This window comes from Colobus angolensis, unplaced genomic scaffold (genome assembly GCF_000951035.1).
Source record: "Colobus angolensis palliatus isolate OR3802 unplaced genomic scaffold, Cang.pa_1.0 Scaffold28, whole genome shotgun sequence".
Lineage (NCBI taxonomy): Eukaryota > Metazoa > Chordata > Mammalia > Primates > Cercopithecidae > Colobus > Colobus angolensis.
Window position 1 is genome coordinate 7,227,935 of NW_012116043.1, and position 24,547 is coordinate 7,252,481.

The 24,547-nt window shown below is 47.5% G+C and overlaps 1 protein-coding gene across 2 annotated transcripts in view; it reads right to left on the minus strand.

Moving 5' to 3' along the window:
- P2RX7 (purinergic receptor P2X, ligand gated ion channel, 7) overlaps positions 1-24,547 on the minus strand; it is a 53,094-nt gene that overhangs the window by 25,499 nt on the left and 3,048 nt on the right. The window contains exons 2-4 of one of the 2 annotated variants that reach the window (XM_011948526.1): positions 5,232-5,400; positions 4,811-4,949; positions 4,038-4,106 (exon numbers count right to left, since the gene is read on the minus strand). In XM_011948526.1, coding sequence (XP_011803916.1) covers positions 4,038-4,088 — 51 coding nt within the window. In that variant the 5' untranslated portion in view covers positions 4,089-4,106; positions 4,811-4,949; positions 5,232-5,400. The remainder of the gene's footprint in view (positions 1-4,037; positions 4,107-4,810; positions 4,950-5,231; positions 5,401-24,547) is intronic. The other variant, XM_011948525.1, reaches the window with a different exon arrangement.

The window sequence follows — 24,547 nt, forward strand, 5'->3', positions numbered from 1 at the left end:
AAGGAAGGAAGGGGGGAAGGAGGGAAGGAGGGAAGGAGGGAGGGAGGGAAGGAAGGAAGGAAGGAAAAAAAAAGAAAAGAAAGAAAGGAAAATGTTCTGGAATTAGATGGTGGTGATGGTTGCACAACTCTGTGAATATACTAAAAACCACTGAACTGTATGCTTTAAAATGGTGGGGTTTATGGTATGTGAATTATATCCCAATAAAAATGAATAAAAATGGGTAAAGCAGAGGTCTGGGCAGCTAGAAATCACTTTCAGGGATGCTGGCTGGGGTGGAGGACAGGTGGTTTGGTCCAAGTGGCCCTGTGGCTGAAAGGACTAAGCAGGGCAAACAGGTGCAGAGACTCAGCAGGACACATGGAACTGAGAGACACTGGCCAGGACACTCACCTGGCCCAAGAAAACGAGACCAGCTGGGTCTCAGGGCTGAAGGACAGAACATGGAAGAGAGAAATGAGCTGCCCTGGTTTATGCATATTTCTCTTCCTGTTTTCTAGGGAGCAGGCTTCACGGCCAGTCGTGAGGAAGCCAGAATATGACATAGGTGTGAAAATAGCCTCTGCTCCTTGTCATCTGTGCAATTTGTGGCTTCTACAGTGATTCAGGCCAAGGACCTAGGTCTTGGACCCAGGTATACCTGGTTCAGCAGTAACTGCACCATTTTCTAGCTGAGAGACCTCAGCCAACTCACTCACTTCTCTGAGCCTCAGTTTCCTCATCTGTAAAAGCAGGGTGAACAGATTTGCCTTTTTTTTTTTTTTTTTTTGAGACAGAGTCTTGCTCTGTTGACCAGGTTAGAGTGCAATGGTGTGATCTTGGCTCACTGTAACTTCCACCTCCTGGGTTCAAGCAATTCTTCTGCCTCAGCCTCCCAAGTAGCTGGGATTACAGGCACACACCACCATGCCTGGCTAATTTTTGTATTTTTAGTAGAGATGGTGTTTTACCATCTTGGCCAGGCTGGTCTTGAACTCCTGACCTCGTGATCTGCCTGCCTCGGCCTCTCAAAGTGCTGGGATTACAGGCATGAGCCACCGTGCCCAGCCAACAGATTTGTCTTGCATGGTTGTTGTGAAGATTAAATGAGTTATGAAAAGAAAGGGTTTAGCACATAGTACATGCTCAATGAATGTTTCTTGTCGTTTTCAAACTCTCTCATGATCTCTTTATTTCGCAGGCTGCCTTTGTCACATGGCATGCCATTGCTTTCCTCCCCTTGTGACTCCCCAAATTAGACTATGAACCCTTTGAATACAGAGCAAGGTCATATCTTTGTAGCCCATGTGCCTGGCAAATAGTAGGTCTTGATAGTCATGGAAGGAAGGAATGTGTGATCATTCACTGTGGCTCATGGAAAGTTACATTTTCATTATCAACTGGAGATGAATCTCAGGGAAGAAGAGAAATCAATTTTACTTTGCTCTCCAAAAGGAATTATAAAATTAAAAAAAAAAAACAGCATTAGTTTTGTTGTAATCTTCTCTTTTGTGATTGTTGCATGGATTAAAGATGGCCACAAATTCTTGGTCACTTTCCCCATTGAGAGGTGGAGTGTTTCCTCTACTTTCTGAAGCTGAACCTGTGCTGTGACTGCAAAACCAATAGAAGCAGCAGAAGGAACGCTGTTGCCAGTTCCAGGCCTAAGCCTTAAGAAGGCCAGGAAGCTTCTATTTTTTTGTTTTGTTTTGAGGAACCTGAGCCACTATTGGAAAGTTTGACTACCCTGCTGGAGAGACAATGTGGAGAGACCTTGAAGAGAGGGAAACTCTTAGGGGCTCCCAGACAGGAAGAGATGTCTAGCTATCCCTGGGTGCCAATTGAGGCTCCAAGGGATGCCAACCCCAGCTGCCATCTGACTGCAGCTCCTTGAGAGATCCCTAGTGACACCAGTAGAAGAACCACCCAGCTGAACTCAGTCAACCACTGAACTGTGGAAGTTAATAAAATGCTTGCGTTAAGCCCACCATGATCAGGGTAGTTTGTTTTGAAGCCACAGGTAACTGGAGCAAATATCTATTCAGGTTGGTGTGTAACTGGAACTTGGTCATATTTACCGAGACAACCAGAGATAGAAGGGTGTTGATGGGCAGAGAGAAGTGAATGTTCAATTAGACCAGCCCAAACCAGCCTGGAGCATAAGTTAAAATCCCAAAGTGTCACATGTGCTCTCTGGGCTGGCAGTGCCTCCACGGAGCCTGTTGGGTTCCAGCCACTCTGAGTGACATCCCATCTGAGGAGTAACATGTCATTTGAATCATAACAGCTGACATTCACTGAGTGCTTATAATGTACCATGCCTTGTTTTAAGCATGTCACAGGTATTCACTCATTTGTTTCAACGATCTGAACACCTTGGTTTTGTTCTCAGCCCCATTTTATAGATGCACACAACTTGGCACAGAGAGGTGAAGAGTCACCTGCCTGAGGTCACGGAGCTAAGAATTTTAAGTTTTGAACCTTTAGCAGTCTAGCTTCTGAGCCCAGGCTCTTAATCTCTGGGCTATCCTAACTCTCTTTCTTCCAAGTCTCAGTAACTCCAAAAGTGTCTTTATGTGTACATGGGGGTGAAGTGTGGTGTAGAGATGACCAAAGGATGGGACAAAAGAGAACCAGGGCCCCCAAACTGGATTGGAGACAGAACACTGCTGGGAAGGGAGACAGAAGGGAGGGCTTGGCTGGCCTGGCTGTGAGAGATTTCACCTGAACAGCAGGGACAGTTAAGGGGCAATGAGGACTAAACAAACAAGGAAAGTTCTCCTTTTAGGGGGAGTGTTATCAAGATAGACACCAAGGGAAAGTTATCTTGGTTCTGAGTTTGGGTACAAATGATGGCAAAGACTGTACTCAAAGACAGCACTTTTGCCCAGAGTTCCTGGACGCTCAGCAAGCTAGACCTTGTTGCCAGAGTGGGCCCGTGAGCAAAACCCCACTGGCAGGGCTGGGCCTACTCATCAGTGGAGGATCTGGCTGGGTACCACCAGCGCTGCTGCAATTGTCAGTGTTGGGAATGGTCCCTGGTACAGCACAGTTATGTTACCTGAGAGGGGAGGCTGGGAAGTTGGGAGTTACCGGTAATGCCTAGCAGTAACACGCTGGTATAGATAAACTTAGAAAAATAGCTGGTTTGCATCTTGAAGAGCAGAGAACAGGATGGTGAGGTACAGAATGGGACAAATACAGTTTTTGTTTTGTTTTGTTTTTAGAGACAAGGTCTCACTATGTTGCCCAGGCTGGTCTTGAACTCCTGGGCTCCAGTGATCCTCCTGCCTTGGCCTCCCAAAGTGCTGGGATTATAGGTGTGAGCCACTGTGCCTGGCCCAGAATAAAACAAATATGATTTGATAGGGAAGAAGCTCTTCCAGAAAGAGGCAGCATTGTGGAGAGGGCAGAGCCAAGCTGGGAAAGATTGTCTGGGTTGGTGGCAGGGAGCAATGGGGGCCCATGCACCTGATGGAGAGGCTGAGACTCTAAGAAGTGGGTGAATGAGCAAGAGAGCTGTGTGCCAGGGTTTCCCAAAACTGGCCCTGCAGACAGTTCACTGTGAACCATGCTAGGAGAAGCTGTGAGTGAGCACACTCAGGTCCTAACCCTGGCTGTGCCTGCAGCAAGCTGTGTGACCCTGGGGAAGTCACAACCTCTCTGAATCTGTGTTCTGGTTTGTAAAATGCCATTTTTCTCCTAAAGTCGTTATGAGCCTCAAAGCAAATGTGAAATGTTATGCAAATGCCAAGAATCACCATTGTCATAAGCTGCGAAGAGAGCCACAGATAGAAAGAGCAGGGTTGACGTCTGCACGGGTCCCTAGTGCTAGAACCGGAGACTGAGGCAGGCAGACAAAGATCTGGTGGCCATGGAGAGACACTGCCATGTGTTCTCTCCCTTCCTCCACTTAGCCCAGCCCTACCCCAGAAAAGAGGCAGGTAAATATTTGTGGGCTGAAATACACCCCAGGGTCCTAATTTCTCCTTCTTCCGACTTGCACCTCCTCCAGGAACTCGTACGACCTGACTCACCACTCCAGGTCCCCTCCTTACCTCGGGACATAACCGCTGCTGTTGGCCTTCTGTTTTGAGAAAGTTTGTCATCACGAAGAAAGAGTTCCCCTGTGGAGAAGGAGAGGCTAAGGAAATGCAAAGCCTTTGAAAAGAGAACTACTTAATTATAATAATCCAGCTTGCTGAGCGAACCTCTCCACTTTTCTAAGCTTCTAGAAATCAGGGTCTGTGGGCAACTTGGAATATGCCGAGGGCTTAATATCAAAGCTGGACGGGCAGCCCTGCTGAGCTGAGGGAGAGTGAAGGAGCATTTGCATGGGTTGAGGAGTCATTTGCCACTGCAGTCTCAAAAGCAGCCTTTTCGTGTTTTTTTGTTTGTTTGTTTTGTTTTTAACACAGTAAAATCTCATTAAATTGAAATTCAAGAGACCTGGGGAGGCGAGGGTAGGGGAGCAGGCTTCATCAGAACACTGTTCAGATTTTCCGGACTTTAATGAAAGGCACTAGGGCATCCCACCACCTGAGCAATCACAGGATTTTAATGACCGACTGTTAGAAACAAATAGATAGCAACTTGGGCTTTATAGGGTTTTGCAAAGCATTTTAGCTCCCCAGGCCACAAACGTGCCCCTTCGTCCCTCCCGCCCCCTTCTCTGTTTTTTGGCCTCCTCAACCCTACTTTAATTTCTCCTTTTTGGCAATTCTGCTTTCATTTTCCCTGCTTGCAAATTTAGAAGTCACACGCCTTCTCTCAGTGACCGATGCCTTTCTTCTTTTTGTCATTTACATCCTTTCTTGGTGGAAAAGTGTACCTAAGAATGGTCTCCTGGAGTCGTTTTTGTTGATAAAATGCCACACAATCTAGAAGGGCTGGTACTCTTTGGTAGAAAGTTCTCTGTCCTTCTGAATCTAGGCAAACCTTGCTGGCTTGGTGGCTGTGCCTCTAAAACGCTGCATATAAATCAAATGTGAGTGAATCAAATCCTGTTTTCGATGTACCAGGACATGCGGCTATTTTGAGAAACCCTGTAGGATTTGATAAAGCAAAGGATCATCTCCTGGATCTCACCCAGGTTTGCAATTTTTAGGTTTTCTCAGTTGAGATGTTCACAGAACTTTTAAAATAGGGCCAACGTTTTTTCTGGAGTGAGGCTCTAGATCCTAGGGGGAGGGAGCAAGGCCCTGGCGACGGTGACCAGCGACGAGCCTGGGAGAATGCTACGAGGTGCTTACCTGCAAAGGGAAGGTGTAGTCTGCAGTGTCAAAGACACTGTGCACCAACTTCTTCACTCCATTCTCCACGATCTCCTCTTTCACCTCTGCTATCCCCTTCACCTTCGTGTGCACAGAACTAATGACAGGCTCTTTCCGCTGGTACAACTTGTCACTCACCAGAGCAAAGCTAAATGGCAGACATGGGAAAGCATCAACGGGAGGCATAGCACAGCGGGTTGGGATGCAGGTGCTGGAGGATGCAGGCACTTCTGTTCCAATCCTAGTTCTGCTGCATGACTTGCTTCCATGTGACTTGTTTTCCCTCTCTGGACAATGGGAAGAATAGTCATACCTGCCTCATGGATTGCGAGGATGAAATGAGAGATGTCTGCAAACTCCTTTGCCCAGTATCTGGCACCTAGTGAGTACTTGCCACAGGAAAGCTACTGCCCCCAATCCTACTCTTTAATATTCTCTAACATGGACCCTCATAGATAGGACAGCTTCTCAAGTCAGAAAGTCCCGCCCCGGTAGGTTCGCCAGCTTTGTCTGGAGGTTCAGTAACACATCAGCACCTTCCAGTCTCAGACAGTGTCTGGTGCGTTTTCAGAAACACCCACCTGCTTTATCAATAACATTAAAAATGGCAGCTACTCTCTCTCTCTCTCTCTCTCTCTCTTTTTTTTTGAGACAGAGTTTTGCTCTTGTTGCCCAGACTGGAGTGCGATGGTAGGATCTCGGCTCACTGCAACTTCCACCTCCCAGGTTCAAGTAATTCTCCTGCCTCAGCCTCCCAAGTAGCTGGGATTACAGGCGTGAGACATTGCGCCCAGCCTCTCTTTTTTTTTTTTTTTTTTTTTCCAGAGAAAGGGCCTTGCTCTGTCACCCAGGCTGGAGTACAGTGGCGTGGAGCTCACTGCAGCCTCCAACTCCTGAGCTCAAGTTGACCCTACCACCTCAGCCTCCTGAGTAGCTGGAACTACAGGTATGTACTACCACATTCAGCTAGTTTTTATTATTTTTTATAGAGACGGGGCGGGTGGGGTCTCTTTATGTTGCCCAGGCTGGTCTCGAACTCTTGGCCTCAAGTAATTCTCCTGCCTCAGCCTCCCAACACGTGTGGTTACAGGTGTGGGCCACTGCACCAGGCTGCAGGAGCTGCTCTTTCTTGAGCACTTCATGTGTGCCAAGTGCTCTACATGCACCATCTCCTTGCTTTAACCCTCACAACAGTAGGAGATAGCGGGATTACCGGCATGCGCCACCGCACCCAGCCTAAAGGGTTTGTTTTATTACGTTTTTTTGAGATGGAGTCTTGCTCTGTAGCGCAGGCTGGAGTGCAGTGGCTCCATCTCAGCTCACTGCAACCTCTGCCTCCCGGGCTCAAGTGATTCTCCTGCCTCATCCTCCTAAGTAGCTGGGATTACAGATGCATACCACTACACTTGGCTAATTTTTCTATTTTTAATAGAGACAAGGTTTCACCATGTTGGTCAGGCTGGTCTTGAATGTCTAACCTCAAGTGATACACCCGCCCTGGCCTCCCAAAGTGCTGGGATTACAGGCATGAGCCACCGCGCCCAGCCCTAAAGGGTTTGTTTTAAATGTTTTGTTTACTCATTCAGACTTTACTTATTTAGTCCCTTCTCTCTGCCCAGCTGCTGAGTGATATTAGCAAGTCTAAGATGATGGCTGCCCTCTATAAGCTGACCTTGGGAAGCTGAGACAGAGTGGGCCAAGACTCAGTCCCAGCTGTTCTCCACCTTGGCTGTGTAACTACCCAGGGAGCTTTCAAAATTACAGGTCCCCAGTCCTATCCCTGGAGACTATGATTCCATGGGTCAGGGGAGTTATCCAGATACCCACATATTTTTAAACAGTTCCCAAGTGATTCTAATGCATAGCCAGGGCTGAGAACCACTAGCAGGCTCCTGAAAAGACAGCTCAGGTTTGACAATAGCAAGTACATTTGAAGAAGAGCATTCCCCATGACCCAGCAATACAACTCTTATGTATGTGCCCTAGGGAAACTCTTGTACAGTGCGGGAGGAGCTATGGGCCAGAATGTTTCTGCAGCATTGCTTGTAAGAGGGAAAGCAGGAAATAACCTAAATGCACTCAAACAACGAATGGATAAATAAATTGTTGGATTCATACAATGAGATGCTTTGGGCCAGGCACAGTGGCTCACGCCTGTCATTCCAGAACTTTGGGAGGCTGAGGGAGGTAGATCACCTGAGGTCAGGAGTTCGAGGCCATCCTGGCCAATATGGTGAAAACTTGTCTCTACTAAAAATAAAAATTAGCTGGGTACGGTGGCGTGAGCCTGTAATCCCACCTACTCGGGAGGCTGAGGCAGGAGAATTGCTTGAACCTGGGAGGTGGGGGTTCCAGTGAGCTGAGATCGCGCCGCTGCACTCCAGCCTGGGCAAAAAGAGCGAAGCTCCGTCTCAAAAAACAAAACAAAACAAAACAAAAAACAAAGAACAAAAATTTGCTGGATGTGGTGGCACATGCCTGTAGTCCCAGCTACTCTGGAGGCCAAGGTGGGAGGATTGCTTGGGCCCAGGGGGTCAAGGCTATAGTAAGTTATGATTGCACCCTTGTACTCCAGCCTGGGCAACAGAGTGAGACCCTGTCTCAAAAAAATAATAATAAGAAAATATTTTTTTAAAATGGGATGCTTTGCAGCAGTGAAAATGAATCGACTAGGCTGGGCATAGCGAATCACGCCTGTAATCTCAGCATTTTGGGAGGCCAAGGTGGGTGGATCACTTGAGGTTAGGAGTTCAGGACCAGCCTGACCAACATGGTGAAACTCTGTCTCTACTAAAAATACAAAAAATTAGCCGGGTATGGTGGCATGCGCCTGTAATCCCAGCTACTCAGGAGGGTGAGGCAGGAGAATCGTTTGAACTGGGGAGGTGGAGGTTGCAGGGGGCCAAGGTCACACTACTGCACTCCAGCCTGGGTGAGTAACATTGATGAACCTTGAAAACTATATAATTTATGGCTGGAGTTCAAGCGATTCTCCTGCCTCAGCCTCCCGAGTAGGTGGGATTACAGGCTCGCGCCACCACACCCAGCTAAGTCAAAGAGACCAGTCACAAAAGGCTACATATTGTATAATTCCATTTGTATGAAACATCCAGAATAGGTAAAACCACAGAGACAGAGAGTAGATTGGTGGTTGCAGGGAACAGAGGGGAGAGAAATGGGGAGTGACTCCTGAGGGGCATGGGGCGTCCTTTTGGGGTGATGAAAATGTTCTGGAATAGATAGATGTGGTGGTTGCACAGCACTGTGAATGTCCTAAATGCCACTGAATTGTTCATGTTTACAGTGGTTAATTTTATGTTATGTGAATTTTACCCCAATAAAAAATTATATTTTTTACATATGTAGACATATATGTGCTGTAGAAATATTAAAACAAACAAGGGAATGACAAATGTCAAATTCAGGATTTCTTTTAGGCTGGGCATGGTGGCTCATGCCTGTAATCCCAGCACTTTGGGAGGCCGAGGCAGGTGGATCATCTGAGACCCTGGGTTCGAAACCAACCTGGCCAACATGGCAAAACCCCATCTCTACTAAAAATACAAAAATTAGTCAGTTGTGGTGGCGTGTGCCTGTAGTCCCAGCTACTCCAGAGGCTGAGGCAGGAACCCGGGAGACAGAGGTTGCAGTGAGCCGAGATGGCACCACTGCACTCCAGCCTGGGTGATAGAGTGAGACTCCGTCTCAAAAAGAAAAAAAAAAAGGATTTCGTTTAGAGATGGAGTCTTGCTATGTTACCTATGCTGGAACACAGTGGCCATTTCACAGGTGCAGTTAGCACACTAGCGCCACAAGCTCCTGGGCTCAAGTGATCTTCCCAGTAGGATGTTTATAAAACAAAAGGAAAGAGAATGGGATGAAGGATGAGTTTGCAGGGAGCAAAACTGGATTAGTAATGCTTTATTTCTTAACTTGGATGGTGGTACGTGGGTGTTATATTATTCACAATATATTTTAGTATTTCCATAACGTTTATTTATTACTTATTTGAGATGGAGTCTCACTCTGTTGCCCAGGCTGGAGTGCAATGGTGCGATCTCGGCTCACTGCAACCTCTGCTTCCTAGGTTCAAGTGATTCTCCTGCCTCAGCCTCCCAAGTAGCTGGGATTACAGGCACCCACCATCATGCCCAGTAATTTTTGTATTTTTAGTAGAGACAGGGTTTCCCCATGTTGGTCAGGGTGGTCTTGAACTCCTGACCTCAGGTGATCCACCCGCGTTGGCCTCCCAAAGTGTTGGGATTACAGGTATGAGCCACTGCACACAGCCAACATTTATTTAAAAAGAAGGATTTTCAAGAAAGATGTTGGGGTAAGAGATCCAGATTTGAGACCCAATCAGCACATATGAGATAGAGCTATTAAATAGAATTCCATAGACAAATATGATAACACTTGCTCAATGATACATTTCAGCCCAGCATCCCAACACATACATGGTGTGTGCAGCGCTCTCATAGTGGATGCTGCAATGTTCTCCTGGAACAACACTTGGTCATGTGACCCACCATTTGGGAAGCTCAATTCTGATCTCTCATGTTCATTCCAGAACATGCAACATATGATCGATCAGCCTTAATGGAGTCAGGCCCTCTCCTAAACAGAAAACCTGTCTCTGTGTCATCATGAACATGTAAATTTTAAGAATTAAAATGCTTCAGAGCTGCATCAAAGACAAAAAGGGAATGAAAGCGAGTTTACACACTTTTTTTTTTTTTTTTTGAGGCGGAGTCTCGCTCTGTCGCCCGGACTGGAGTGCAGTGGCCGGATCTCAGCTCACTGCAAGCTCTGTCTCCCGGGTTTACGCCATTCTCCTGCCTCAGCCTCCCGAGTAGCTGGGACTACAGGCACCGCCACCTCGCCCGGCTAGTTTTTGTATTTTTAGTAGAGACAGGTTCACCGTGTTAGCCAGGATGGTCTTGATCTCCTGACCTCTTGATCCACCCGTCTCGGCCTCCCAAAGTGCTGGGATTACAGGCTTGAGCCACCGCGCCCGGCCACGAGTTTACACACTTTACCTATCAGGGGGATACCGTGATCATGAAAGTGAGTTTGTGGTGTCCTCCTTTTGGAAAGAAAGTGCTAATGACTATCCCAGAAATACTCTCCCAACCTTGCTTGGTGACTAAGGCAAGCCATGTCACCCCTCCAGGTGGTTGGTTTAATCCCTGAATGAAGAGAGAACTCCCAGCCTCCCCAATCCCCATGACCTTTTTGCTCTAAGAGGCTATAATGTTATTCATTCTGTAGCAGGCAAAGCCGCTGGTGTCTGGAGCTAACAGGAGTGTGAAGAACCTAGGGATTTCACTGGGCTGGGGAGGAGGGGTAAGTTGTGGGGCGGGAGGATGTGCGCCGCCTATAGTTGCAGCTACTTGTTAGACCAAGGTAGGAGGATCCCTTGAGCCCAGGAGTTCAAGACAAACCTAGGCAACACAGTGAGACTTCAGTCTCTAAAAAAGAAGACGAAGAACGAAGCTGGAAAGATTCTGGGAAGTAGAAGAGAGCTAATGGGAGGGAAGCCAGGGCCATTGACATGGTTTGGCTGTGTCCCCACCCAAATCTCATCTTGAATTGTAGCTCCCATAATTTCCATGTGTTGTGGGAGGGGCCTGGTGGGAGATCACGGAATCATGGGGCGGTTTCCCCCATACTGTTCTCATGGTAGTTAATACATCTCATGGGATCCGATGGTTTTATAAGAGGTTTCTTCTTTTGCTTGGCTCTCATTTGCTTTTTGCCTGCCACCGTGTAAGACATGCCTTTCGCCCTCGGCCATGATTGTGAGGCCTCCCCGGCCATGTGGAACTGTGGGCCCATTAAACCTCTTTCCTTTATAAATTACCCGGTCTTGGGTATGTCTTTATTAGCAGCGTGAGAACAAACTAATACAGCCATCAAGAAGCATTCACAGGCACGTCTGGCTGAGGAGGAGCCCTGGAGTGGCAGGGAAATAAGGATGGAGGGTGAGGTTGGGCCCATGGGACCCTCAGGCTGCTTGCTCTGGACCCACCTAATGGAGATGAAGGTGCCCACCATAAAGTCGTTCTTCAGAGCCTCAGCCACATGCTCTGAACATGAGTGACTGTCACAGACTTACACTGGCATCGCAGGAAGGATGGGCCCCATGCCAGCATGGTTAGATTGTTCTTCAAGCTCTGTAGGGAGGACCTGCCTTTCAGCAAAGTTCCTCTCCACCTGACAGCCCCTGGGCTTCCAGAGCAAAGGTGACATCAGAGGGCTGAGCCCCCAAAGTGTATCCCTTGTATCTCTTAGTTCACGCCTAACCCAGGCCAACAAACATCTTCATGGACCCCTAAAGAACGGTAGCGCCAGGCACTGTGCCTGCAGTGTGGCACGGAGAAGCCTGGTGTGCAGCCTCTGCATCTCTTATTTAAAATCCCAAGAGGAGAATCTGATCAGGTCCATCGCTGGTCCACCTGGCCATGGTGGGAGCTCAGCAAGGGGCGAGGATCCAAGAGATGCTCTGATAAGAAAGTGAGGGGGGACCCAGCACCCCCAAGGCAAGTTAAATCCTGATTGTATTAGTTTCTGGTTGTTGCTCTAACAAATTACCACAAACTTAGTGGCTTTCAACAACACTAATTTATTCTTTTGCAGTTTTGGGGGTCAGATTCCTAAAGTCAGTCTAACAGGGTGAAAATCAAGGGTTAAAAAGAAAAAATATAAGTTAAGATCACAGCTGGGTGCAGTGACTCACGCCTGTAACTCCAGCACTTTGGGAGGCTGAGGCAGGTGGATCATTTGAGATCAAGAGTTTGAGACCAGCCTGGGCAACATGGCGAAACCCCATTTCTACTAAAAATGCAAAAATTAGCCAGGTGAGGCGGTGAGCGCCTATAATCCCAGCTACTTGGGAGGCTGAGGTGGGAGAATCGTTTGAACCCGGGAGGCGGAGGTTGCAGTGAGCCAAGATTACGCCATTGCACTCCAGCCTAGATGACAGAGCAAGACTCTGTCTCTAAATAAATAAATAAATAGAAAGATCCCAGTACCAGTCATTCCCACAGGCAATGGGAGTGTCTTCTAGATATCTCTTTATGTCCACACCTAGACACATGAATAGATATCCTGATGTTACAAACATGGCTGCAGGCTGTTTTGTAACTTGTTCTTTTTACTCAATAATACGTTATTAATTCTTTCTATGACAGTAAAGATATATCTGTGATAAAGATAGATCTGTGATACACAGTCATTCTCAGTGGCTAAAGAGTATCCTAGTGTTTAGATTGAATGTATGAAACGGCCCATTTTGACTGGTTGCGGTGACTGACGCCTGTAATCCCAGAACTCTGGGAGGCCGAGAAAGGCAGATCACTTGAGGCCAGGAGTTCAAGACCAGCCTGGCCAACATGGTGGAAACCCCATCTCTACTAAAAATACAAAAATTAGCTGGGCATGGGGGTGCACACCTGTAATCCCAGCTACTTGGGAGGCTGAGGCAGGAGAATTGCTTGAACCCGGGAGACAGAATTTGCAGTGAGCCAAGATTGTGTCACTGCCCTTCAGCCTGGCGACAGAGTGAGACTGTCTCAAAAACAAACAAACAAAACTGCCCATTTTGCATTTTGTAGGCCATAGCTATAGAATATAGGCAGTTCCATACGGTTCAAGCTAAAAGGTACATTGTGATAATTTGCCAACCAGCCATCAGGGATGGGTAATTACTGGAACCTTTGTTCAATTTTCCCAATTATAAACAATTTTGGTAACCCTAATATAGTCCTTACCATATGCCAACCACTCTTCTAAGTCCATTTTGCTAACATATATTAACTCTTGCAATCCTTACTCTCCCCCATCAAAAACGAAAGCAAAACCAAAAACAAACAAACAAAAAAACCCCAACTCTATGAGGAAGGTACTAGTATTACTCCCACCTGATAGCTAAATAAACTGTGGCATGAATGAAGTGAGAAGCTTGTCCAAAGCCACGTAGTAAATAGCAGCACCAGCTCCAAACACAGCCACATGGCTTTGCAGCCTCAGCTTTTTTAAATGCTACAGTAAATGGAATTCTTTTTCCAATATCCTTTTCAGATGTTCATTGCTGGTATAAAAAAAAACCACACAATTAATTTTTGTGTGTTTATCTTGTTCCTTGCAACTTGACTGCAGTGGTTTCTTTGCTCTAACAGTTTTCTTGTGAATTCTCTGGAATTCTCCCTATATGGGATGGTGCCACCTGTAACTAAAGATAGTTTTACTTCATCCTTTCCCATCTGGATGCCTGTTATTGCTTTTTCTTGCCTAATTGCTCTGGCTAGAACTTCCAGTACAATGTTTAACAGCAGTGGTGAAAGTGAGCATCCTTGTCCTGTGCCTGATCTCAGGGAGACGCACTCATGCTGTGCTCCTAACCACTGTGCTTACTGTCTATTCAGCCCGCATTCGTGTTGCCAGGAATCCCTGCACAAGCTTCTTCTCACACCTAAGGCATTAAGTCCATAGGACAACTTCTGGGTCAAAGGGTGTGCACATTTTATATCTGAGTTCATTTTCCCAAATCACAAAAGCTTGAACCATTTCATGCTTCTATCAGCAAAGCAAGAGTGTGCACACTGCCTCTTCGGAGGGGCTTGGCCCAGCTCAGTGGCCCACGCCTGTAATTCCAGCACTTTGGGAAGCTGAGGCGGGCGGATCACTGGAGGTCAGGAGTTCAAGACCAGCCTGGCCAACATGGTGAAACCCCGTCTCTACTAAAAATACAAAAAATAACCAGGCATGGCGATGTGTGCCTGTAATCCCAGCATTCAGGAGGCTGAGGCAGGAGAATTGCTTGAAACCAGGAGGCAGAGGTTGCAGTGAGCCGAGATTGCACCATGCCCTCCAGCCTGGGCGACAGAGTGAGACTCCATCTCAAAAATAAAAAAAAAAAAAAAGAGGGGCTTGACAAATAAGAGGACTGTCATGTGAACTTGGCTGGGACAGTAGAGGGTCTGGTAGCCAGGCTGGGAGCACATGGCCCATAGGATGGGGGCTGTGAGTTTGAAGAAGAGGAGAGACACAGTAGCAGTGTGCAGCCATTTGAAGAGTAGAAGAGGGACGCGAGGCAGAACTCTAACCAAAGGCGAAAGTTACGGGGAGATAGACTGTGGCTCAGTATAAGGAAGAAATGTCTAACAGGGCAGTCCCAGAGCAGAACAAGCTTTCCTTGTGGTTGCTGCTGGTGATGGTGAGGAAGATGATGAAGATAATTTTCATTTACCCCATCAACTTCCCTTTCTCTCCTGTCCCATTTCCATCTGCATTTAAACATCATTTCTCCTCTTAAAAATGCCTCCCCTCGCCAGCTTAATCCCTCCTACCACCACTCCATGCCTCTTTTCTTTATAGCCAAGTCCCTTGAAAGAGTGAGTCACCAGGCCGGGTGTGGTGACTCACACCTGTAATCCCAGCACTTTGGGAGGCTGAGGCAGGTGGATCACGAGGTCAGGAGTTTGAGACCAGCCTGGCCAACATGGTGAAACCCCGTCACTACTAAAAATACAAAAAATTAGCCGGTGTGGTGGCACATGCCTGTAATCCCAGTTACTTGGAGGGCTGAGGCAGGAGAATCGCTTGAACCCGGGAGGCGGAGGTTGCAGTGAGTGGAGATCACACCATTGCACTCCAGCCTGGGCAACAGAGAAAGACTGCGTCTCAAATAACTTTAAAAAAAAAGAAAAGAAAAAGAAAGGGTGAGTCATCACATCCACTTCCGCATCTCAATTCACTCACTCCTCTACCCATTCCAGTCTGGCTGCCACCCCCATCCCTTGTCTAAAGCCTCTCTTGCCAAGTAAACAACAACGTCATTGTCACTAAATCCAATAGATACATGACGGACCTGATCTTGCTGGAACTCTCAGCAGCAGTTGACACTGACTGTGACCATGCCTCACTTCCCTCACCTCCTTCCCTTAGCTTGCAGGAATCCACTTGTGCCTGACTTTCACTGGATCTCTGTGGCTACCCTTCTTAGAATCTTTTGGGGATTTCTGTGCTCCCACCCCTTAAAGCTTAGCACTCCTCGGGGGCACGTTTTAGGCCCTTTTGCTTTCTCATCTGCATCTTCTCTTGCTGGTCGGTTGCAGCTTCTTCCAGGGTTCTGGTTGTCATCTATATGCTGGTGATATAGAAACCTACATCTCAGCTCCAGATTTATATATCCAACCACCCATTCAACATCTCCATTTGTACATTCCATAGACACCTCAAACTCAATGCCTTCAGTTCTGACCTCATCTTCCACACCAAATTGGCTGTTTCTCCTGCATTTCCTATCCCAGCAAGCTATTCCAGCACCCATCCAGTTGCCCAAGCCAGAAGCATGGCACATTCCTTGACTCATCCTCTCCCTCTTGTCCACCTACCCATTCAGTTGCCAAATCCTGCTGTTTCACTTCCTAATATTGCTCATATTCATCTACTTCTCTCTTCTGCCTCTGTCACCTCCCCAGTCCAGGTCACCATCAGCTCTCAGATCTGGACATCCCAATAGTCTCCTAAATGGCCTCCATTCCTCCAGTCTCACCCTGTCCCCTCCACTCTCCACACTGCAATACCTTAGTGAGAGCATGGACTCTGGAGTGAGGTTCAATTTCAGCTCTACCGTTTACTGGCTACACGACCTTGGGCAAGTGACTTAACCTTTCTGAGTCATTGTTTCTTCTTCTGTAATACGAGGATATTAGGGCTGGGTGCAGTGGCTCACGCCTGTAATCTCAGAACTTCGGGAGGCCAAGGCGGGTGGCTCATTGGAGGTCAGGAGTTCAAGACCAGCTTGGCCAACATGGTGAGATCCATCTCTACTAAAAGTACAAAAATTAGCCAGGTGTGTTGTGCACCAACACACCTGGTTAATTTTTGTACTTTTAGTAGAGATGAGATTGCTGAGTAATCCCAGCTACTCAGGAAGCTGAGGTAGGAGAATCGCTTCAATCCGGGAGGTGGAGGTTGAAGTGAGGTGTGATCATACCACTGCACTCCAGCCTGGGTGACAGAGTGAGACTCTGTCTCCCCCGCAAAACAAGAGGATATTAGTATTCTATTGGGCAGGGTTTCTAGTTCTAAACAACAGAATTCACTCTGCTGAGTTTAAGAAGAAAGATTGTCCAGAAAAGACAAATCTCCAGAGGCAGAGAGTAGATTCTTGGTTACCTGGGTTGAGCAACCACGGTGGGGAGTGACTGTTAATGGGTGTGAGGGCTCTTATTGGGCTGATGAAATGTTCTGAAACTGGATCGTGATGATGGTTGCACAACTTGGTAAATTTACTAAAAGTTATTGAAATGTATATTTAAAACTGGCAATTTTATGATATGTAAGTTATACCTCAAAAAAGTTGTAAAAAGAGACTTTTTTTTTGAGATGGAGCCTCACTCTGCCACCAGGCTGGAGTGCAATGGCGTGACCTCGGCTCACTGCAACCTCCGCCTCCTGAGTTCAAGCGATTCTCCTGCCTCAGCCTCCCGAGTAGCTGGGATTACATGTGCCCCCACCACGCCCAGCTAATTTTTGTATTTTTAGTAGAGACGGGGTTTCACCATGTTAACCAGGATGGTCTTGAACTCCTGACCTCAGGTGATCCACCCACTTCGGTCTCCCAGAGTTCTGGGATTACAGATGTGAGCCACTGCGTCTGACCGATACTACTTTTTTTGAGATAAGGTCTCACTCTGTCACCCAGGCTGGAGTACAGTGGCACAAACACAATTCACTGCAGCCTCACCCTCCCAGGATCAAGCAATCCTTCCACCTCAGCCTTCCCAGTAGCTGGGACTACAGGCATGCAGCACCATGCCTGGCTAATTTTTTTTTTTGAGACAGAGTTTCGCCTGTTGCCCAGGCTGGAGTGCAGCACAGTGATCTCAGCTCACTGCACCCTCCGCCTCCCAGGTTTAAGTGATTCTCCTGCCTCGGCCTGCCAAGTAGCTGGGATTATAGGCACCTGCCACCACGTCTGGGTAATTTTTTTTTTTTTTTTTAGTAGAGATAGACTTTCACCCTGTTGGCCAGGCTGGTCTCGAATGAACCCCTGACCCCAAGTGATCTGCCCACCTGGGCCTCCCAAAGTGCTGGGATTACAGGTGTGAGCCACCGTGCCCAGTCGCTCTGTCCCCCAGGCTGGAGTGCAGTGGCATAATCTTGGCTCGCTGCAATCTCTGCTTCCCAGGTTCTAGCGATTCTTTTGCCTCAGCCTCCTGAGTAGCTGGGACTACAGGCACATGCCCAGCTAACTTTCGTATTTTTAGTAGAGATAGGGTTTCACCATGCTGGCCAGGCTGGTCTCGAACTTCTGACCTCAAGTGATCTGCCTGCCTCAGCCTCCCAAAGTGCTGAGATTACAGGCATGAGCCACTGCACCCAGCCAAAGTTAACAATTTTGAGATGGTGAGAGGACCTTGTGTCATCCAGGTGTGCCCTAAATGCCATTACACATGTCCTTATAAGAGACAGAAAGAAGGAGATTTGACACACACAAAGAGGAGAAGGCCATATGAAAACAGGGCAGAGAGGTCTGAAGATGCTGGCTTTGGCGGGGCACAGCAGCTCCCGCCTGTAATCCCAGCACTTTGGGAGGCTGAGGCAGGAGGATCACGTGAGCCCAGGTGTTCAAGACCAGCCTGGGCAAGATGGCGAGCCTCCATGATATGGTAGAGTTGACCTGACCCAATCACATGAGCCCCTTAAAACCAGAGAGTATTCTACTGGTCCCAGGAGAGAAGTCAGAGGTTTGAAGCATGAGAACAATGTGTTGTGTCATAGTAGGCTTGGAGATGGAGAGGACCACGTGGCGTGGAATATGGGAGGACTTCAGAATCTGAGAGTGGCCCCAGGCTGACAGCTAGCAAGGAGCAGAGCCCAGTCCTGCAGCCTCAAGGGATTGAATTTTGCCAACAACAAAAATGAGATTGGAAGTGAATTTTCCCCAGAGTCTCCAGACGGGAACTCAGCCCACTGGCACCTTGGTTTAGGCTTGTGGGACTGTGTTAGTGTCCACTGCTTGTAACAAATAGAAATTAATCCAGCCTCAGACACCCCTCATTCCATAGGGCAGCTCACAGTGTGCAGTGGGAGTGGGGCCCTCTAAGGCAGGGTCTAAGGAAGGGGATCCCCTGTTGTATGGGTGAAAGAGCAGTACTTCTCTCCATTCCTGAATTTGAATTCTGCACACGCCCAGCATCCTGTGTTATTCCTTGTGTATCAAAATGTTGCCTGGGGCATATGTTTGGAAAGCTTGGGTCTCCTGTTGTGTCCCGGCCGCGAGGGAAGCTGGGACATTCAGCTGTGACATGGATTGGGGGGGTTGGAACTCATAACACAGAGCATTCCCTAAACATGGTTAGGCTCTTCAGGTCATGATCACCCACTCCCACAACCAATCTTCCAGGATTATGTAGGAGGATCAAATAGGCCAATACACTTCACATGCTAAGAACAGAACTCGGCACATGCTAAGTCCTCAGCAGTACTCAGTAGGTGTTATATTTCAAGCAGAATGATCTCTCTAAAATGAAAATATGAGCATAAAACCCTTCATGTTTTCTGTATGTTTGAATATTTTCTAATAAGATGCTGGGAGCTGGGGGGACAGCTCTCCATGCTTTCTAGTGCCTGCGGGATGCAGCTCAAGGCGCTCCATGATCCAGCCCCTGCTGGCTTCCCCAGCCCTGCTTTCTCTGCCACTGCACCGGCCAGCTGTGGGCCTGTGAAAAAGCTGGACAAACTGTTCCTTCCTCTTCCCAACACTGTGCTACCCACGCAGAGGGGCTGGAAGGCTCCAGTCCAGGGTGGGAGGCTGGGCTGGGGTGGCATCCCCAGAGGCCTGTGGGTGCAGGAGAGAAGCCTCCATCATTACCCCTCAAAACAAGAAAATCAGACACAGCGGCAGCTTTCCATAAGGCTACAGCCGTTCATTTGAAAGAACCACGCTTATCTTTTGAGATGATGTGCTTCCAGCTATTTTGGTGTTTTGGTGTTAGACATGAAAAAAAGGATGTGGATAGATGGTAGTAGGCAGGTGTTTTAATTGCTTGTCTGATATCCTTTATTTATTTATTTATTTATTCATTTATTTATTTATTTTTGAGATAGGGTCTCGCTCTGTCGCCCAGGTGGGAGTGCAGTGGTGCGATTTAGGCTCACTGCAACCTCTGCCTGCCGGGTTCAAGTGATTCTCCTGCCTCAGCCTCCCAAGTAGCTGGGATTACAGGTGTGCGCCACCACGCCCAGCTAATTTTTGTATTTTTAGTAGAGACAGGATTACGCCATGTTGGCCAGGCTGGTCTCGAACTTCTGACCTCAGGTGATCCGCCTGCCTCAGCCTCTCAAAGTGTTGGGATTAGAGGCTTGAGCCACTGCGCCTGGTCCTTTATTTATTATTACATAAATATTTTAAGACAGGGTCTGTCTGTCATCTAGCCACAGCTCACAGCAGTCTCCACCTTTGCCTGGCCTCCTTCACAGTGCCATGTTAGTCCTCCAGCCTCTCCTTGGTCTTCTTCAAGTTGGTAAAAGGCATCATCGTACCTCAGGAACCCAGAGTCATCTTTCACCTCTTAGCAAATCTGTCAGTTCTGCCTCTAAAACACATCCCGGCTTTGTCCACCTCTCTCCAGCTCCGCCATCCCATTTTAGCCCAAGCCTCCGTCTCCTCACATTTGGTGACTCCGGGAACCTTCTCACTGGTCCCTCACCATCATTCTTGTCCCACCACACACTGTGCTCTGCATAGTGACCCATAAGGCTTCTGGAAACATGAGTCAGATGCTTTCACTTCTCTGCATAACACTTTTCAGTGGCTTCCCATGGCACTGAAAATCAAACTGCAACTCTTCCCCCGACCTGCCCTCAGCTCTGGCTGCTCCTTCCTCTCTCCCCAGGTTCTGGGACATGCTGTCCTTGCTGTTCCTCCTGTGTTTCCAGATCTTTGCATTTACTGTTCTCTTCATGCTGTGTGTCACGTGGTTGGATTCTTCTCCTCCTACGGGGTCACTTCCCGAACTGGGTTATCTCTGACCCTCCCCCTCAAGCTCTAGCACATCACCCAGGTGTCAGGGTTTGGATGAGAATGTGGCAGACCTCCTGCTTCGACTTCTCTGAAGACGGTCAAGGGTAGGCCGGGCAAGGGTGGCTCACACCTGTAATCTCAGCATTTTGGGAAGGCAAGGCGGGAGGCTCACTTGAGGCCAGGAGTTCAAGACCAGCCTAGCCAACATGGCAGAACCCTACCTCCACTAAAAATACAAAAATTATCTGGGTGTGGTGGCGTGTGCTTGTAGTCTCTACTAGGGAGGCTGAGGCAGGAGAATCGCTTGAACTCAGGAGGAGGGGGTTGCAATGAGCCAAAATTGTGCCACTGCACTCCAGTCTGGATGACAGAGGGAGACTCTTGTCTCAAAAAAAAAAGAAAAAAAAAAAAAAAAGATGGTCAGAGGGGCCACGCTTGGGTTGGATTTGGATTTGCTCCTCCTGGCATCTGGTGCCTCCCTGGCCTCTGTGCTGGGCTCACTTCGACTCAGCTGGAGGAGGCCCAGACTCACAGGTTTGTGGCCACCTGCTGGGAAACAGGTGTTCAGCCAGGAGCTCCATTTTAACAGCCACAAACTAGCATAGCAGCACCATCTCCATGGCGACAGCCAGCCTGGGACCAGGAATGACAGCACAGGCTCACTGTTGGCACCAGTGGAGGCTGACTGGGCAGTGAAGAAGCAGCAGCTCTGAGTGGAATTGTTTCCTGTGCCTCTCTCAATCTTCCTTAGTCTTCTGTGGCCATTGGAAAATCTTCTGTGAGGACTGGTCTCCAGGGAAGAGGGAAATCCTCCAAAGAGAACGCAACCATCGTTTATTCCTTTGCTTGAAGTCTTCCCATGGCTTCTCAACCCACTCGGAATAAAATCGAAAGAATTCTCCAGCCGGGCGCAGTAGCTCACGCCTGTAATTTCAGCACTTTGAGAGGCTGAGGTGGGCAGATCACCTGAGGTCAGGAGTTCGAGATCAGCCTGGCCCACATGTTGAAACCCCGTCTCTACTAAAAATACAAAAATTAGCTGGATGTGGTGGCATGCACCCATAGTCCCAGCTACTGGGGAGCCTGAGGTGGGAAAATCACCTGAGCCCGGGAGGTCGAGGCTGCAGTGAGCCAAGATCATACCACTGCATTCCAGTCTCGGTAAACAGTGATAACCTGTCTCAAAAAATAAAAAAGAAAAATAAAAAAGAATTCTCCAAGGTGGTGCCATCATAGGCGGCTTGGTTTAAGCTACAGCTTGGTGGTCAAAGAAACCAAATAGTAGTAAAGTACCAAGGTGAGCTGGCAGCCTCCGTAGGCCAAGCAGCACGTCCGAGATGAGGAGCAGGGCTCCTGGTGGGACTGAGGAAGGGGCCGAGGTAAGAATACGAGCTCAGCAGTTGCCCAGATAAAGTCTCCGCAGCCCAGCTGCAAGGCTGAGACAAGCCAGGACTACAGAAGCAGACTTCAGAAATCCCTAATTTCTGGTTTTTGGAAAGACCTTGTAATAGATCACTGATTTTTGTCTGCCTACCCTCCCCATTTCCTTTTCCCATTTTGTCTGTTAACAGAATCTTCCTTCCTAAGGAAAATCCACTGGATGTGGTTCAGGTAGGGCTCACACGGCTCCCTTGTCTTCTACCTACTTCCTGCCACGGGAGCCAGCACGTGGCCCAGGCTGGCCAATCAGATGACACCTTGGCCATGGCCACAGTGATTGATTCAGGGATGGATCTGTAACTCACATCTGATCAATCAGAGTCTCTCCTGGGACTTTCCTAGCAGAGCTATCAAGAAAGACTTGTTTACTCCTCTAAGGTTGTTAAAAGAAGAGTATGTGAGGATATCTTGCTACATAGAGAGCTGTTCAAGAAGGAAGCCAAATAGAAGCAAATGGAGCCAGGATGTAGGGAGAGGGATCCGCCCTGATGACATAGTTTGAATTCTTATCTTCATTCATGTCCGACGATAGCACCATCTCTTCAACTGCCCAGTTACATGATCCAATAAATTCCCCTCTGAGGCTTTGTGGTTAACATAAGTTGGGTTTCTGTCACTTACTGCCCAAACGATCCTGGCTGACACAGACCTGCTTAGCATCCTATCTGCACAGACCTCCAACACAAACTCCTCTTGTAGCTGCATCCCTGCCTTTGACTCCAGATCTGAACTTGGTTGTGAGAATAAGAGAAGCTGAACAGCCTCTTGGTTAATTTTCCCCATAACGAGTCCCTGCTTTGTATCCTATTTTCAATAACTGAGGCCCTGTCTCCTTATCCTGGCTCTTAGTCCTTCCAGCCCCAGTAGGAACACCTGGTCAGAACATGTCACTTGCTGCTGTGTCCTGAACATTGCTCAAGCCTGTCTGGATTTCCACCTATGGTCCACACCAGTCCTACTTGATGCAAACTACATTCCCCAATTCCTATGCCCCATGGGTCTACCCATTTCACAGATGGCTAAGTCATGGTTACATGAACTGAAGGCTTCACAGTGCAACTTAAGGCAGCATTTCCCAAACTGTGTACTGTGAGACTCCATTTGGCCATTTAGTGAGATGTTAATAGATAGTCCATTAAGCAAGAGGAAAAAAGCAAAGCTGGCGATAGTTTTTTCTTCCATTTTATATTTTAAAATACAAACAGTAGAGAAACTTTTATGTGAAGGTTATCTTCTAAAGGTGGCACTTAAGATGAAAATCATGGCTCATCAAAATGGCCTTTTAAACCCTTAAATTGTCCACAAAGCATAGCAAATGCGGCCGCTGGAGCCAATTTTGCCTCCAGCTCTAGAACAAGTTACTGTTTTGACAGTTTCGCTCCAGGTGAAGGTGAAGGAGTTGACTTGTTTTAGGGGCCACGTGGCTGAAAAATATGTACCCAGATTAATACGTAGAGCAGCAAGATGCTCGCTAAAAACCATGTGGGAACAGAGATTGACGGAGGGAACCCCAGATGCCAGTATCCCGTCTCACACCTACTCCAGGGAACCTGGTTGCTGAATCATTGCGTTATTTATATTGTTGTCTCTCTCCATGTCCCCATGGAACATGTATGACTGAATCTGAGGGAGTTAAATACATGTAAGCTATGATTTCACCATGTGAAAAATATTTATCATTACAAGGTGTTCTCATAGTAATCTGTTTTTAGAAAATTTATTATTATACAATAACCTACTTTTAAGAAATTGAAGGCTGGGCATGGTGGCTCACACCGGTAATCCCAGCACTTTGGGAGGCCAAGGCGGGTGGATTGCTTGAGCTCAGGAGTTCAAGACCAGCCTGGACAACTATGGTGAAACTCTCTCTACCAAAAATACAAAAAATTAGCTGGGCGTGGTGGTGTACACCTGTAATCCCAGCTACTCGAGAGGCTGAGGTGAGAGGATTGCTTGGGCCTGGGAGGCATAGGTTGCAGTGAGCTGAGATCATAAGACTGCACTACAGCCTAGGTGACAGAGTGAGACCTCATCTCAAAAAAAAAAAGGAAAAAAGGAATTGTTGGCCCGACCCAGTGGCTCACTTCTATAATCCCAGCACTTTGGGAGGCCAAAGCAGGAGGATCACTTGAGGCCAGGAGTTTGAGACCAGCCTGAGCAACATACGGAGACCCTCATCTCTACAAAACAGATAAAAAATTAGACATCATGGCGTGTGCCTATGGTCCCTGCTACTTGGGAGGATGAGGCGGGAGGTCACTTGAGCCTGAGAAGGTGAGGCTGTGGTGGGCTGTGATCATGCCACTGCACTCCAGCCTAGGGTGACACAATGAGACCCTGTCTCTAAAAAAGAAAGAAAAAGGGTGTATGCTGAGCCCAAGAATGTCAGGAAGTCCCATCACCTGCTACATGAAATTGTGACATACAATCTATGTATTAATGCAGAAGGGGGCATTTACTAATTATGCTCTTTACCATTGGTCATATGATAGCTGGTTTAAGTAATATGTCTTATTTTAGATTTCAGCACATATATATATATATAAATATATAAAAATATAAATAATATATAACTATATATAAATATATAAAAATATATTAAAAATATATATATTTAGTAGAGATGGCAAAACCCTGTTTCTTCTAAAAATACTATCTATCTATCTATCTATCTATATATATATATATTTGAGACAGAGTCTTGCTCTGTGGCTCAGGTTGGAGTGCAGCGGTGCAATCTCAGCTCATTGCAACCTCCGCTTCCTAGGTTCAAGCGATTATCCTGCCTCAGTCTCCCAAGTAGCTGGGATTACAGGCG